The 14,952-nt window shown below is 43.4% G+C and overlaps 2 protein-coding genes across 4 annotated transcripts in view; one reads left to right on the top strand and one right to left on the bottom strand.

Annotated features, from left to right (window-relative positions):
• Positions 1 to 1,056: 1,056 nt before the first annotated feature.
• LOC139530700 (insulinoma-associated protein 1a-like) lies at positions 1,057 to 3,402 on the top strand. The gene has a single exon (XM_071327332.1). The coding sequence runs from the start codon at positions 1,422 to 1,424 to the stop codon at positions 2,838 to 2,840; it is 1,419 nt and encodes a 472-aa protein (XP_071183433.1). The 5' UTR covers positions 1,057 to 1,421; the 3' UTR covers positions 2,841 to 3,402.
• A 2,640-nt stretch (positions 3,403 to 6,042) lies between these two features.
• Positions 6,043 to 14,952, bottom strand: part of LOC139530699 (ral GTPase-activating protein subunit alpha-2-like) — a 198,571-nt gene continuing 189,661 nt past the window's right edge. For 2 of the 3 annotated variants that reach the window (XM_071327329.1, XM_071327330.1), the window contains one exon: positions 6,043 to 9,691. In XM_071327329.1, coding sequence (XP_071183430.1) covers positions 9,537 to 9,691 — 155 coding nt within the window. In that variant the 3' untranslated portion in view covers positions 6,043 to 9,536. Of the gene's footprint in view, positions 9,692 to 12,443; positions 12,485 to 14,952 lie in introns of all 3 variants that reach the window. The other variant, XM_071327331.1, reaches the window with a different exon arrangement.

Genomic DNA, 14,952 nt, shown 5'->3' with positions numbered 1-14,952 from the left:
AAAGTGTTTTATAATAGCCTACATGCAACTTAAAGTGCCTAAATTAAAAACATCAAACCAATCTTGATTTGAAGAAGGTAGACGATATATTAATTCCAAATGTAAACTTCAGAGTAAAACTTTGAAAACCAACTAATATTTCACAAAATGAATAATACTAAGATACAGATGTATGGATATTTTTTCCAACAAGAACGTAACCTTATCAAACAAGAACAGTTTGTAAAATGATATTTTTAGAGACATAATTTTTTTAAATCGTTGCACATAACATCCATATCACATTCCATACAGAGCAACACTGGGCGCGCTCGGGCAGTGATTACACACAGCACGCGCCTATCTCTAGGACAGATTGGCGGTGAGTCCTATTTCACAGTGAAGGGGTCAATTTGCTTTTCAAACAAAAACGGGATATCCAGCGTGGGCAGACGTTCCCGTGGCTATTGTGTACCATGACCAGAACCATTCTTATTACTTATAGTGAGATGTCTGATGTATAACTCCAGTTAAACTGCCGAGACAGACGCGTGCCCAAATAAATACATTCGTACCAAATAATGTTTATTTTCAAGAAGTCTTGCCTTGTTTGTGTAAAATAATAACACTGCTTATCGAATTTTCGAAGATTGGGCCTTATATCAATGTCACATGTTGTTATATTGTTGGAGGTTCGTGCGTAAAGCTTGCTTTTGACTGGGGAAAAGTCCCATTAAACCACAATAGCCCACAATAGCCACGTGTGTGCCATTGCTTTACTATCGCCACTGACATCACTTGCTGCCCTAGTTTTTAGATTTTCATTTTGTTGTCTTTTATTCTAGTAATGCAAATAACCCCTTGCGACGTCTTTGTTGCCTTCTCAACCGGACCCCTCTCCAGTCCAGTCCCCGTCTTAATTCACAATTCTGATGATTGTGGCAGTGACGGACATTTCCTTTTGGCAGCTCCGTGGCCCCCAAAGGAGAGGCACAAAGCCGTGGCACGTGTGTATTTGTATAGAGAACCATCAAACCGTAAAAGGAGGAGGGCCCGGCGTGTGCCTCTGTCGGGGAGTGGCCGAGCGCACACATTAATGTAATAAACCGCAAGTACATCTGCTAAGCTATCTGCACATCCTTCAACGAAATCCACCAAACGCAGGCTTTGAACCCTCCCACATCCAAATCCACTGGGATCTTCGTTTCGTCTGATTGGTTGAGGATGCGGCAACAAGGGGCGAGAACAATAGCATCATTCTGGCATAAAAAGAGTGCAGCTATGCCTTGGAGACGAAAACATTTCAGCAACACAGAGATCAATAGCTTAGCGAAAATATAAGTTAGCAACCGAGGCTCCTGGCGTGACTGTAATTTCACAAACCTGGATATCATCCGAGCCTTCGCCCACCTCTCCAAAGTGCCTTTCTGTCATTCGCAAAGATGCCCAAAGGATTCCTGGTAAAAAGAAACAAGAAATCAGCACATGTTTCCTACAGGACTCGTACAGATGAATATGAGCAGGAGCATCACATCCCAGCCTTTCAGAGTCAGGTGGACTCATCTCCCCCTGTCTCTATTGCGTCCAGTCCGGACCGCGCAGCTCCATCACCAGACATCACAGCAGACGCCCCGGTCCCCAGTCTGGATGCTAAAGGGGTTCAGTTTGGCAACCAAGAGGCTGTGTACCAAGCCCTCTACAGCCCCACCAGGCCCATCAGCAAGGACCACGAGAGGAGATATTACGAAAGAAGTTTTAATCTAGGTTCGCCAATTTCTGCTGAATCATTCCCGACACCTGCCTCCCTCAGCAGTTTAGATCATCTCCTGTTCGCCCCCGTGGATTTGAAAATAGGCACTAGCAACAGCAACCGCAGCGGCACCACCAGCAGGATCCCTGCTACAGCCATCAGGGGCGGTACTAAGAGGCCCGCATCCGACACTGAGCGCAAGAGCAAACCTGCCTCCAAAAAACCCAAAGCCATCAGAAAACTGAATTTTGAAGACGAAATGACAACGTCTCCGGTACTTGGTCTGAAAATCAAAGAGGCTCCTGTCGACTTTAAACCCAGAACGCAGACGTCGGCAGGTGGGAAGCCTTTAGGAGAGTTTGTCTGTCAATTGTGTAAGGAAGCATACGCTGATCCATTTTCTTTGGCCCAGCACAAGTGCTCTAGGATAGTGAGAGTTGAGTACAGGTGTCCTGAGTGTGATAAGATGTTCAGCTGCCCGGCTAACCTCGCCTCTCACCGGCGCTGGCACAAACCGAGAGCGCAGAGTGCAGCCGGGATACCATCTACCCCGAGCATCAAATCTGAAATCGCCAAAATTCCCCCCGGTGTCAAGTCCACCCCAGAGGAAGCCAAAGACCCAAGAATCGAGCTTCTGAGTGACAGAGACACCCCCAGCCCGGGTATGTCTGAATCGGGCTCAGAAGACGGTTTATACAACTGCCAATACTGTGGGAGGAGGTTTAAGCGCCAAGCATACCTAAGAAAACACATCCTGGGACACCAAGCCTTGCAGAATAAAATGTTCGAGGACCACGCGTTTCAAAACAGCGACAGAGTGGAAGAGCAGGTGCCAGTGTCCTTATCCTCAGAGGAAAATACAAACCAAAGTCCCCTGAATCTAAGCCCCGTGGACTGCCTTCTCTGCCCCGTTTGCGGGGAGAATTTCCCCAACAGGGCCAGCCAGGAAAGACACCTGCGTCTCATGCACTCCTCCCAGGTGTATTCCTGCAAGTACTGCTCTGCCACTTTCTACAGCTCACCCGGACTCACGAGGCACATCAACAAATGTCATCCGTCTGAAAATAGGCAGGTGATCCTGCTTCAAATGCCCGTGCGCCCCGCTTGCTGAGCAAAGGGAGCGTTGGAAAACAAGTTAATTGCCTACACTACTGAAAGACAGGCAACTTGATGTTTAGATTGTGTGTTCGATGAGAGCTGTCCTATCCATGCCAATCAGATGGTTATTGAATGCTTATCTATTTCTTGAAATAAAAAATAGGCATATATTTTGAGATTTCTCTCAAATAGTTTATTGAAAGAAAATAAAGTGTTAGTTTGACTGTTAAAGGTATTTTCCTAGGACAGCTGCACACGTGCTCAAGTAGCCTAATAGCTTCTAGACCTAAGAACTGTTTCATTTTCCCTCATAAAAGCCTTTTAATTCACAGACTGTGAATTTCTGTTTCATTAAGCTTTATGCTAACTTATGAATCACAGGACAGACTTATCAACTTTGTCTTAAAAACGTACAAATATCGAATCATTCCCTTTTAGTAGAACCACAAATGCCTTTAGAATATAGCCTAAACACATCTAAACTCTGCTGTACAACTGCCTTAAAAAAGTCAACATAATGATTGTTTTAATTTTGAATGCTGGCACATATTTTATTATTAAATGTTGCAATATTGTTTCGTCATAATACTTGTATTTATTTATTTATTTATTCTATTTGCAATTCTATTCTGTAATTTATTGTTGTGTTGTGTGATTATTCTGTGTCATTCTGGCAGTTCACATGTGGTAGCCAAATGTTTTGTCAAAATTAGGAGTTGTGCTAATTGTCGTGGACCGGTCTAAATCTTCAATCTCCACAGCTCTTGTAAAACGTAAAGCTCTTATCTTAGATGCAATCTTTTTCTATGAACATTTTTTTTTTCTTAAATGTTGGCTTTTATAGCGCTTTGATTGTATGTGTACACTGTTGTCATCTATCTACCAATCGAAATAAAAAAAATATTTTCAAAATGAAACCATTTATTTTGCTATAGTTTGACATTGACACAAACTGTCTTGAATAATACTAGTCCTACATCACCCAGGTCTGCCTGCCCTCCCTGACTTCGAGTCATATCAACAAGAAAAGAAACGGACCTATAGGGAAGTATTCATTCAAATGGATGTCAGAAAGAATGATTTGTCCTTTAGAAAAACAAAACAATAACATTTTTATTGTGTTAAGAAATCCATCTGGATAGAAACTCAAGAGACACAATCTTCAGCCGAATAATTCTAAATGGTAGGCTATTGGGAAATGGGTGCATATGGGGAAAAAGTTGTCTTGAAAATCATTCTTATTCTTTCAATTTCTCCACTGGACTTCGCCTACACAACAAAATATCATATATTATTTCTCTCAGCTTCACAACATTAATTTGGCTATTTGTATGAATCTTCAGGCTATGTGAAAGCTCAAAACAAAACATAGATGAAGCATACTCAAGTGGGTAATTAGTAAAGGATGTATAATAGCCTAATTACCATGGATACTCAAACCATGATGCAGGCACATTCACTACGGATGCATCATTTCTACAATGATGTGACTGATGTCAAACAGAGACTTTTCAAGGATTGTACTCCTCTAAACAAACCAACCTAATTCCTCTTAGACCCTTTCAGGTTTCATTTAACTGTGATTGCATCCGATGCCAGCATTTTTCTCTAGGCAACGGAAAAGATACCCTAAATTGATTGTCACTGTATTATTGATATGATGATTCAAGCCTTGTTTTGGTTTCTATAAAGAAGAGACAGAGAGCACTTAGCTTCCAGTCATAAATTGCCATAATGCGTGGTCAGAACATGGCTCAGGACAAAGAGGTGATGGCCACACAACTCACCTCAAGATCAGAAAGACATTTGTCTTTTCTTGAGACTCAGAATTTGATTTCCCCTTTTGCTGACTGTGTAGGCTGAACATCCAGGTTCACATACACTCCCCATGAAGAGAAAGATTGGTAACAACTTCCAGAAGCACGTGTGTGGCTTCAGCCAGCCCATGAGGGGGTAATGATCATTGTTAGGTCATGACTGTGGATACCGTCATGTAGTTCACTAATGAGGACAGGCCTCTAGGCAGTAGACATGTGGAACTCTTGATATGTCACAATGTGAAAAATAGACAGTCCACATACACTGAGTGTACAAAACATTATAAACACCTGCTCTTTCCATGAAATAGACTGACCAGGTGAATCCAGGTGAAAGCTATGATCCCTTATTGATGCCACTTGTTATATCCACTTCAATCAGGGTAGATGAAGGGGAGACAGGTTAAAGGATGATTTTTTAAAACCTTGAGACATGGACTGTGTCTGTGCGCCATTCAGAGGGTGAATGGGCAAGACAAAAGATTTAAGTGCCTTTGAACGAGGTATGGTAGTAGGTGCCAGGCCAACCGGTTTGTGTCAAGATTTTTTACGCTCAACAGTTTCTCGTGTGTATCAAGAATGGTCCACCACACAAAGGACATCCAGCCAACTTGACACAACTGTGGGAAGCATTGGAGTCAACATGGGCCAGCATCACTGTGTAGTCAATGCCCCGATGAATTGAAGCTGCTGTGAGTGCAAAAAAAGGGGGGGGGGAGTGAAACTCAATATTAGGAAGGTGTTCCTAATGTTTGGTATACTCAGTGTGTCTTGAACTTATACCTACTGTAGATCACAATTAGTCTCCTTTCTTAACTTGTGAATATTCAATCACATAATGTAGACAAACGCAGGAGAGCTTCAGACGGTCCAAAAGGGACAGGGTCAGGCAAGATAGACCGACAGACACACATCACCAATTATCGTCTTAAGTCTTTAACAATTAACAATCCTCCCAGTGTAGGCTAGGTGCTGTAGACTTTGCACCTGTACCTTCGGTGGGGGCCCATTATCCCAGCCTCCTCTCCTGGAGCTGCATGGAGCAGCAGGGGGGACAGATGGGAAGGGGGTCAGGTTACCCCGGCTGCTGCTTCTGGGCCAGGGTTGAAAAACCAAGACAACAGCACCATCATGTCACCCCTCCACCCCATCAACCCCCCCCCCCCCCCTTCCCCCAAAGGTTACAGTCAACCTGTCACTGCAGCCAAAGCAGCAGATTCTCACCAGACGATTCATGGAGGATAGGCGTTACTGTGACAGGGTTAGGCTAGTACCCATCTCTGTAATGACAGTTTTAAAGGAAAAGGTTGAATTTACTTTCTCTACTTCCGCGCCACTGCTATGAAAAAAAAAAAACATTAAAATCAATAGACCCATACAAATAACACAGAGAACACGTAGGATTTGAAATTGATTTAATGAAATGTTTTTGATTTTCACATTTCTAATAAAGATAGCATGACTTCAGTCATTAAAAACGGTTTGATATGTTAACAAGTAATAATGAAATCTTCAAGCCTTTTTCCCCCTCTTCTTATACAAATATTATATTACAGGCATTAATATATTTATGGTAAAGGACTGAAACCCTCGATTTGACACAATGTACAGGATTCCTAAACCAAAACCTAGAATTAACAACTAACTCTGTTGCTTCACATGAGTTGAACCAGTCTTGAGTAAGACACAATCATTGCCCTGGTCAAATCAAACCTTACGCCCATTTACTCCCATATATAACAGGGATCCCATCCACAACATCTAATCTACAATTTAGACTCCATAAGAAGATCGGTAAAAAGAGCTGGGTAGTTCTTTACAGTGGCTACTGGGAAGGTGAAAGCATTGATCTGACTCAGGTCAGTATTTACATACATTCTTCAAATTCACAAAATGGACTTCATTATTTCTGAACGAACTCTCCGTTCATGCCTCCTATGTTATTAATCAGTGCTTGGGAAAGAAAGGGACACAAAAAAAAGAGAGAACAAAATGAAAGAAAGAGAGGATGTACAGGTAAGGCAAAATAGTGCAACAGACAGGGATGCAGCTCTGGTGGAACCCTGCATAATGTGTGAGTAACACCTGGCTTCCATGGCAACCCAAAGGCGCAGGTTGTGGCGGAGGAGGCGGCGTGAGTAGCATAGCGCCAGCCTGCCTGTTGCTAAGAGGGTCGCCAGAGCACAGCGCTGGTACGCCTTCTAACTCCGCAGCCCCCCACCCCTCCACTGTGGCCTCACGAGGTTACTCGTAGTGCATCATGGGAAATAGGAGGAGTAGGTGCCATTTGATTCCAATTCAGAGAGAAAGGAGAACAGAGCACATCCTCAAATAAAGACGAAACAAAAGTGGGCCAAACCCAGTCAATCTGTTCATATAAAACGTGTGAGGACGAGGAGGACAAGACACTGACCTTTACAGTCACACAGGGGGAAAAAACAGTCTCTCCCTCTATAACAAAGACATGAGACAGCAAGGCAAGGCTAGCTGTCCTCCGTTTTGCTCTTGCAATGAACAGAAACAAAATAAATCCAATGATGTCTAACAGTGGTTTACAGTGGTGGGGGTCTTGGAATGGATCTTGGTGGACAGACATTACACAGGCACTGCGAGAAGCTCCTTCACAAATACACACAGCCATACAGACACACACACGGATGCGCATACACACACCAGTGCATGGAGTTAAGATTCACCTGAGGCTCCGGTGGCGTTTTCCTCTAAAACAACACACGTATACATTATACAACACTACAAACATCAAATAAAGCAATTTACATCCAAGAATAAAGAGAAAATACACATTCATTGCTAGTTTATCAATGACAGTGAGTGCAAAAGACCATCTGTGGGAACATTGGAATGTCATTCTTAACTTTACAACACGAGAGAACAATGGCAGAGGAAGAGCCAGATGGAAGATACTGGATTACAGGTTATGAACCCAGGTGAAACAATCCTACACAGGGTAGCATCACTAAACAATTAGAAATGCAGTCCTTTCTCATTTCCAGCAGAGTTGGATAAAACAAAAGGAAGACAAAATCCATCGGAATCCATTTAAAAAGGTCATTAGCGATAAAAAAGAAGAAAAAGTTTTGATTCACCTCGGGGTTGGAAAGACATCATTGATTGTCCACTCCAGGTTCATAACTATTAAAAACAGACTCCTGCTGCATTGGCTCACAGCACTCCGTAACCAGGAAGTGTGTGGTGTGGTGCAGCATTATGCTAGAGCAGCACCTCCTATGTCACAGCCCTTACACAACATGAGGATGAGTATGGTCCAAACAGACACACAGGCTTCCATGGCTCAAGTCCAAGGACAAAACAACACACTTAAATATGATCCTATCCTGTCAACAGCAAGAGTATCATCAGTGATTTACACAGCAGAATCGCAAGGGGGGGGGGGGGGGGCAGTCAATGGGAAAACCATGAAATGAGTCCCTTTTGGGTAGTGTAACTTGGTGAAGAAAAATAAAAGTTTTATTTCACATAATTTTAACATTTAACATGTGTTCATAAAGAACACATGTTCAACTTAATAAAAAACAGGTTTTACCATCTCAAGAGGTTAAATACAAAGATTAAGTGCCTATTAAGTGCCAACAAAAGTAACAGGGTTGATGATTTCACCCTGAACAAGGCAGTTAACCCACTGTTCCTAGGCCGTCATTGTAAATAAGAATTTGCTCTTCACTGACTTGCCTAGTTAAATAAAGGTTAAAAAAAATAAAATAATAATTCTTAAATCAGCCATAATTCCCCTTGCGACAGAGGGATTGGAAGCTTGTGTTCAGGGACAGGGAGGGGCAATTGAATGCAGCTTCACCATTTTAGAAATAAAATAAAAAACATTTATAGCCTGTCTATCTATGAGTAACAGGGTTAATGTGTAATGCTCGACCCGCTCAGTTCTCCACCACAAAACACCAGAAAATGGGCAAAAAGAGAACCAGCTCATCAAGAACCTGCTTTTACACTATGATATGTTCAACGTTTCTTCTGAAAAAATGATTACTAGTACACTATATTAAAAGTTCAGATCATAGTAGAATTGACCTTAAAATGTTAATGTTTTTTTCTTACTTAAAATTAATCACATGAAATAGCAAAAATGACTTTGTTAAAGCAAGAAAATAACTAGGGCTTTACAATGATGGTGAAAACTTGGAGGAATTTGGGGGTTAAGTGGGTTAACATCTTCCGAAAAGTCACAGAGGGAAATGTCAAAACGCTGCATTTTGGCACTTCAGCAAGTCTTTATTCATGAAAGAAAAACAGATTTATTGAATTCTCCACGTGGAGTCTTTTAAAGAGCACTTCATTTAATATAAGAGGCTTTTAAAATTCAATATTGGTGCACAATTTCTACTTAAAAATATCAAAAGGGGTACAAAAGGAACTCATTTTGTGGAAAGACCCTTACCAAAATGCATATGGGTGATCATATTCCTTTTCTATGTCACCATAGAGATCCTTGTTGTGACATAGAAAGGGAATTTTGAAATGTTGATGATATGTGGACTTTAAGCCACCAGACATGATTGTTCAGTCAATTCCCTGTCCATATTTAATCGCTGTACTGACAAGTGATATTAATCAGATTCTTTCAGAAAATGCAGCAACATCGGAACAAACTTCAATCTCTTCTTCAGGTCAAATATGCAGTTTAACAGTAAAACAATTGGAAATGTATCAAAGTATCAATAACTGCCACATAAATAAAAAATTGCAATATGCTCCAGTTATATGTTTAAACGAGATATAAAACAAACAACGCACACACCCAAACTGCAGTCATGAGGGGTTAGGTATGAGGTTTCACAGCAGGACCTGTAGTAAAGACGAAGCGGGGGAGGTTTGGGAGGTGGGTCGGGCGAGAGTGCTCAGTTGGAAGATTTGCTTATGGCGCTGGCTGATCGGCGGAGTTTTCCGGAAACTCTGTTCTTTGTGGCACGGGGAATCGTGGGGGAGACCTGGTCCGCCTGGTCCGTTCCTAAAGAAACACTGAGCTCAGCACTCGTGCTGCCGCTGAGAGAGCCTGGAGAGAGAGAGGGAGGGGATGAGAGAAGGGATAGAGTGGGGGAGAGAGAGGGGAGAAAGATGGAGAGAAGTGGTGAGACGTGGCAGGCTAACATAGCGCTGATAAGACTGGCATACTCCAGCATGTTCTGACTGCCATGCATGTCATCGCTCCCCGTCCCCCAAAGCAGACACCCCAAACTGCTTACTCCCTCAAATGTATAATACCAAAACAAAACAGAAACAAGTGTATAGATTGATTTGAACCTTTAATTCCTCACACTTTTCAAAGTGGCACGTGACTAGATCCAGCTATATACACATATAGATGCAATGTTCACCATTCTTTCATCACATGCTTTGACTGGCTAGACTAGAGGCTACTAGGGGAGAGAAGCTGGATATTTCTCCCAACACTTTGGGTTTGGGTGGGCAGATGCTTGCATGAGTAGGGGGGAAAAAAGCAACCTATTTTAAACCACGTGGTCCTAAGAATAAAATTGCCTTCGCTGTTCAGCATAAAGAGAATGTGACAGATTGTTCAAGTCTTAAAATGGTGTATTGTAAAAAGTGAATGGAACATTATGTTAACTGGACAGGCATGTTGCGAGCATGTGAAGAGACGCCTTTTGTTCAACATTGTGGATCGGGGCTCCCGAGTGGTGCAGCGGTCTAAAAGCACTGCATCTCAGTGCTAGAGGGGTCACTGTTCAATATCAGGCTGTATCACAACAGGCCGTGATTGGGAATCCCATAGGGCGGCGCACAATTGGCCCAGCGTCGTCCGGGTTTGGCCGGGGTAGGCCGTCATTGTAAATAAGAATTTGTTCTTAACTGACTTGCCTAGTTAAGTAAAGGTTAAATAAATACAAAATAAAAATGATTACAGGCTGCAAGCAGTGAAAAGGCCAGTAAGAGCAAGTAAGAGCAAACATATTTTGCATACACCCCCCAACGCATCTTAGCGATGCCTCAAGCTTAAACAACTTTCCTGCTTTGCCAAGATGGCATCTGGTTGCCTATTTTCTTTCCTTCACTTTTTTCTCTCCATCTTTCTGAAGCATCTCAAGTTCCTGCAGCTAAAAGGGACAGCAGATGGCTGCAGTAACAGACACTCAGCCCAGTGGACACGAGCATCCCTGACTTCCACTCATTCAGAGGGAGAGGGGTTAAGGGTGTGTGTGGGTGTGTTAGCGGAATGGATCTTCATTATGCATCTGAAAAGAACAGAGGAGGGCTGTGAGTCGACGTAGGGGCAGGCCTAACCCAAGTCCAACTCCAGAATTCCACTAGCTTCCACTTTGACCAATCCACCGCTGGGCCCTGCCACGCCCCACCCTCTCGTATAGTTGTTGGATAATGGGGAGGGAAGTGGGCCGCAGATAAGATAACCCTCTCAGGTAAAGACCTCCACACAGACGTTACATTTACTAGCCCACCAGCATGCTACCTAGAACCCACCCATGCAATGGACACCTCTATAGATTGAGTGATCGGTTTAATACCCATTAACAACACACTCATGCTTGTTTTAAATTGCAGCACTTTGGGCTGCATATATCATATGCAGCCCAAAAATGACCCAAACTTAAGTTGATTATTAAAATAACACATGCATAATATATCTCCAGGGTGAAACAAAAATCTCCCAAGACTTCAGTTGGCCGGTGTCTGACTGGTTCATCATAACACTAAGACTCAGAGCAACCAAGGTAATTCCTCTGAGCTCCCCCTTAAAGGGATACTTCGGGATTTTGGCAACTTCCCCTGAGTCAGATGAACTCAGGGATACAATTTATGTCTCTGCATCCAGCATGAAGGAAGTCAGAGGTCGTTTGGCAAGCCGGTGCAAACTAGTGTAACCATCGACTTCCAGTCGTTGCAATATCTACTAGCATGCTAGCAGTTTCCATAGACGTCCAGTCTTTGTGCTAACGCTAGTTAGCAATTGCGCTACCGTTAGTAACTTCCTTTAAACTGCCTGCTGAGACATAAAAATGGTATCCACGAGTTCATCTGACTCTGGGGAGGTAGGTAAAGGGCTTTATTGTCAAAATCCTGAATTACCTCTTTAACAACTATCCTGACAGAGGCCATGATGGGGCAGAGACCTGCACAGGGTGCCTTTAATCGGAGATCCTTTCATAGAAAGAAAGAAAGAAAGAAAGAAAGAAAGAAAGAAAGGAGAGAGAGAAAGAGAGAGAGAAAGAAAGTGAGAGAGAAAGAAAGTGAGAGAGAAAAAGGAGAGAGACAACCCCCCCCCCCCCCAAAAAAAAAACTAAGGACATAAATGGGCCTCATCCCCATCGGTCCCCTGCAGCAATTCAAAAAAAGCTTAAATGACAGACGTTTTCTTCCAGTACGGCAGGTGTTAGTATCACATTCTGCCCTAGGCAAACAGGGGATAAAAAAATTATGAACAAGGAAGGAAAAAAAGCACTGGGGAGATAAATATAAAGGAGTGACATGCAGAAGCTTAGCCAGAGAGAAGAGTGGCCGTGTTGCTCATGCTACTACTGAGTCAGGTGCTAATTGTCCCGAAACGTGCAGCATCACTCGCAATTACCGCCTGGATAAATAGAGAACACAATCCCCATATAACGTCATATCAACCCCCCATACACCGTTTTGTTAACGTTCCTTTAAAAAGCGGTAGTTGGGTAAATAAAGCGTTAGTACCAAATAAAGGAGAAACCAGAGATGAGTGAACGGGCGAGCGAGGGTAGGCTCTAGGGCGACACACAAGCTTCCGGCCGGTGCTCGGGGCTTACCTTGTTCAATTACTGTAATGACACCTTTAACATGTTTTAATCTAAAAGAAAAACAGACAGTAGAGCGTCACATTAAGACAGACAGTCACCACAACACAGCCCTGCTGTAGACCGACAGTCACCACAACACAGCCCTGCTGTAGACCGACAGTCACCACAACACAGCCCTGCTGTAGACCGACAGTCACCACAACACAGCCCTGCTGTAGACCGACAGTCACCACAACACAGCCCTGCTGTAGACCGACAGTCACCACAACACAGCCCTGCTGTAGACCGACAGTCACCACAACACAGCCCTGCTGTAGACCGACAGTCAGGGAGGGAGGTGAGGGGGACATTCAGGAAGCCTGTGTGGTTAGATATTGTCACAGTGAGGATCACAGTCATACAAGAAACAAGGAAACAGGACGCATCCAATAAGACATTTAATATGTTAAGAGACGGCAGCATTATCAGACAGCGAGAAGTCCACTTTTGTGTTGGTTGGAGTCTCTTGCGTGCTCTTGATCGGTAAATGATTTCTGTAACTTTACATTGCATAGGTTGGTATGACTGCTTATTATGAAATAAGAATATGTTGGGCTGAATTATGTGAAAAGCACCTGAACCAGTTCAACACCATGAGATAGAGATCAGTGTTAGAGAAAAAAAAGGCATATTATCATATCTGTGTTTTACAAATCATTATAAACCGGGTGGTTCCAGCCCTGAATGCTGATTGGCTGAGAGCCGTGGTATATCAGACCGTATACCACGGGTATGACAAAACATGTATTTTTACTGCTCAATTACATTGGTAAATCAGTTTATAATAGCAATAAGGCACCTCAGGGGTTTGTGGTATATTGTCAATATACCACGGCTAAGGTCTGTATCCAGGCACTCCGCATCGCGTCGTGCTTAAGAAAACCCCTTAGCCGTGGTATATTGGCCATATATCACAGCCCCTCATGCCTTAGTGCTTAAATATACCACGTACTAATGAAACAGTGCTTGTGATTGTGTATATGATAACACAATTAATCTGCACTGAAGTACATACAACGTGCTGTCCCGCGAACAAACAAAAACCACCGACCAGGTTGACCTCTCCGACACATGGTGAAAGCTAGCGGCTCTTCAGTAGCCAACCGATGCATTTAAAGCAGAGGTAGACGAGGAAAGCAGGTGAAGAGTTGTTGTCTCCAGACAGACAGTGGTTTAAGGGTGAGAGAGGGAGGCCTGTCTAGACTCTGGGGAGTTGAGAGCTCTTCAGTTTGAATCCATTAGCAGCTGGGTCTCATGAGAGAAGTTGTTTACCTCTTTTAAAATCCACATTTATTCAACCCGTTGAATAATCATGTTTAACTCCATCTTCACATGTATTGCAGCCAGTGTAGAACTCCATAGGAAAACACACAGTCCATAGGCAAACCAACATGCCAACAAACACTCAAACCACATGAATCCAAATCCAGACAGACAGAATACAACCCTCTAATGAGTGACATTGTAGACCCTCAGTGCTGAGGATGACAGCAATCTACTGTGTGTTATAAGATGGGTCATGCAGGAGGAGGAAGATGGGGGGGGGGGGGGGGTGATTGAGGTTCACTGAGATGGCGTAGCTGTGGGGTCAGAGGTGAAGGACAGGTTAATGTTGCTGGTGGAGGGTGGACAATGGGCATCATGCCTAGTGGAGGAAACAGGCAGGAGTCTTACAGTCCAGCTTGGCCCAGGGGTACTCCACGTCCCAAACCATCCCCGGCCAACACCTGCACGCTGCGCATCATGGATGACATGTTAGTGGAGCAACGAGCCAAAGCAGGAGTATTGACAAGCACACACACTGCAGCAGCATATGGAACGACAAGCACCACAATAGATTCAGCTGCGGGACGATTTCCTCTTAAACGCACGGTCAGGGGGCCAGAACCAAATTACAAATAATTTGTCAATCGACCGCAAGAATATATACACTGTGTGCACAAAACATTAGGAACACCTAAACAGAACATCCTCAATTCGTCGAGGCATGGACTCTACAAGGTGTTGAAAGCGTTCCACAGGGATGCTGGCCCATGTTGTCTCCAATGCTTCCCACAGTTGTATCAAGTTGGCTGGATGTTCTTTGGGTGGTGGATCATTCTTGATACTCACAGGAAACTGTTGAGCGTGGAAACACCCAGCAGCGTTGCAGTTCTTGACACACTCAAACCGGTGCGCCTGGCACCTACTACCATACCCCGTTCACAGGCACTTAAATCTTTTGTCTTGCCCATTCACCCTCAATTGCACACATACACAATCCATGTCTTACGACCTAAGAATCCTTCTTTAACCTGTCTCTTCTTAATCTACACCGATTTGAAGTGGATTTAACAGGTGACATCAATAAGGGATCATAGCTTTTATCTGGATTCACCTGGTCAGTCTGTCATAGATAGAGCAGCTGTTCATAATGTTTTGTACACTCGGTGTATGCTGAAACAGATATGACTAAAACAATCATTTCAAACCTTACATT

This window comes from Salvelinus alpinus, chromosome 9 (genome assembly GCF_045679555.1).
Source record: "Salvelinus alpinus chromosome 9, SLU_Salpinus.1, whole genome shotgun sequence".
NCBI lineage: Eukaryota > Metazoa > Chordata > Actinopteri > Salmoniformes > Salmonidae > Salvelinus > Salvelinus alpinus.
Note: the sequence above shows the minus strand (reverse complement) of the source record. Positions and strands in the feature narration are given on the sequence as shown.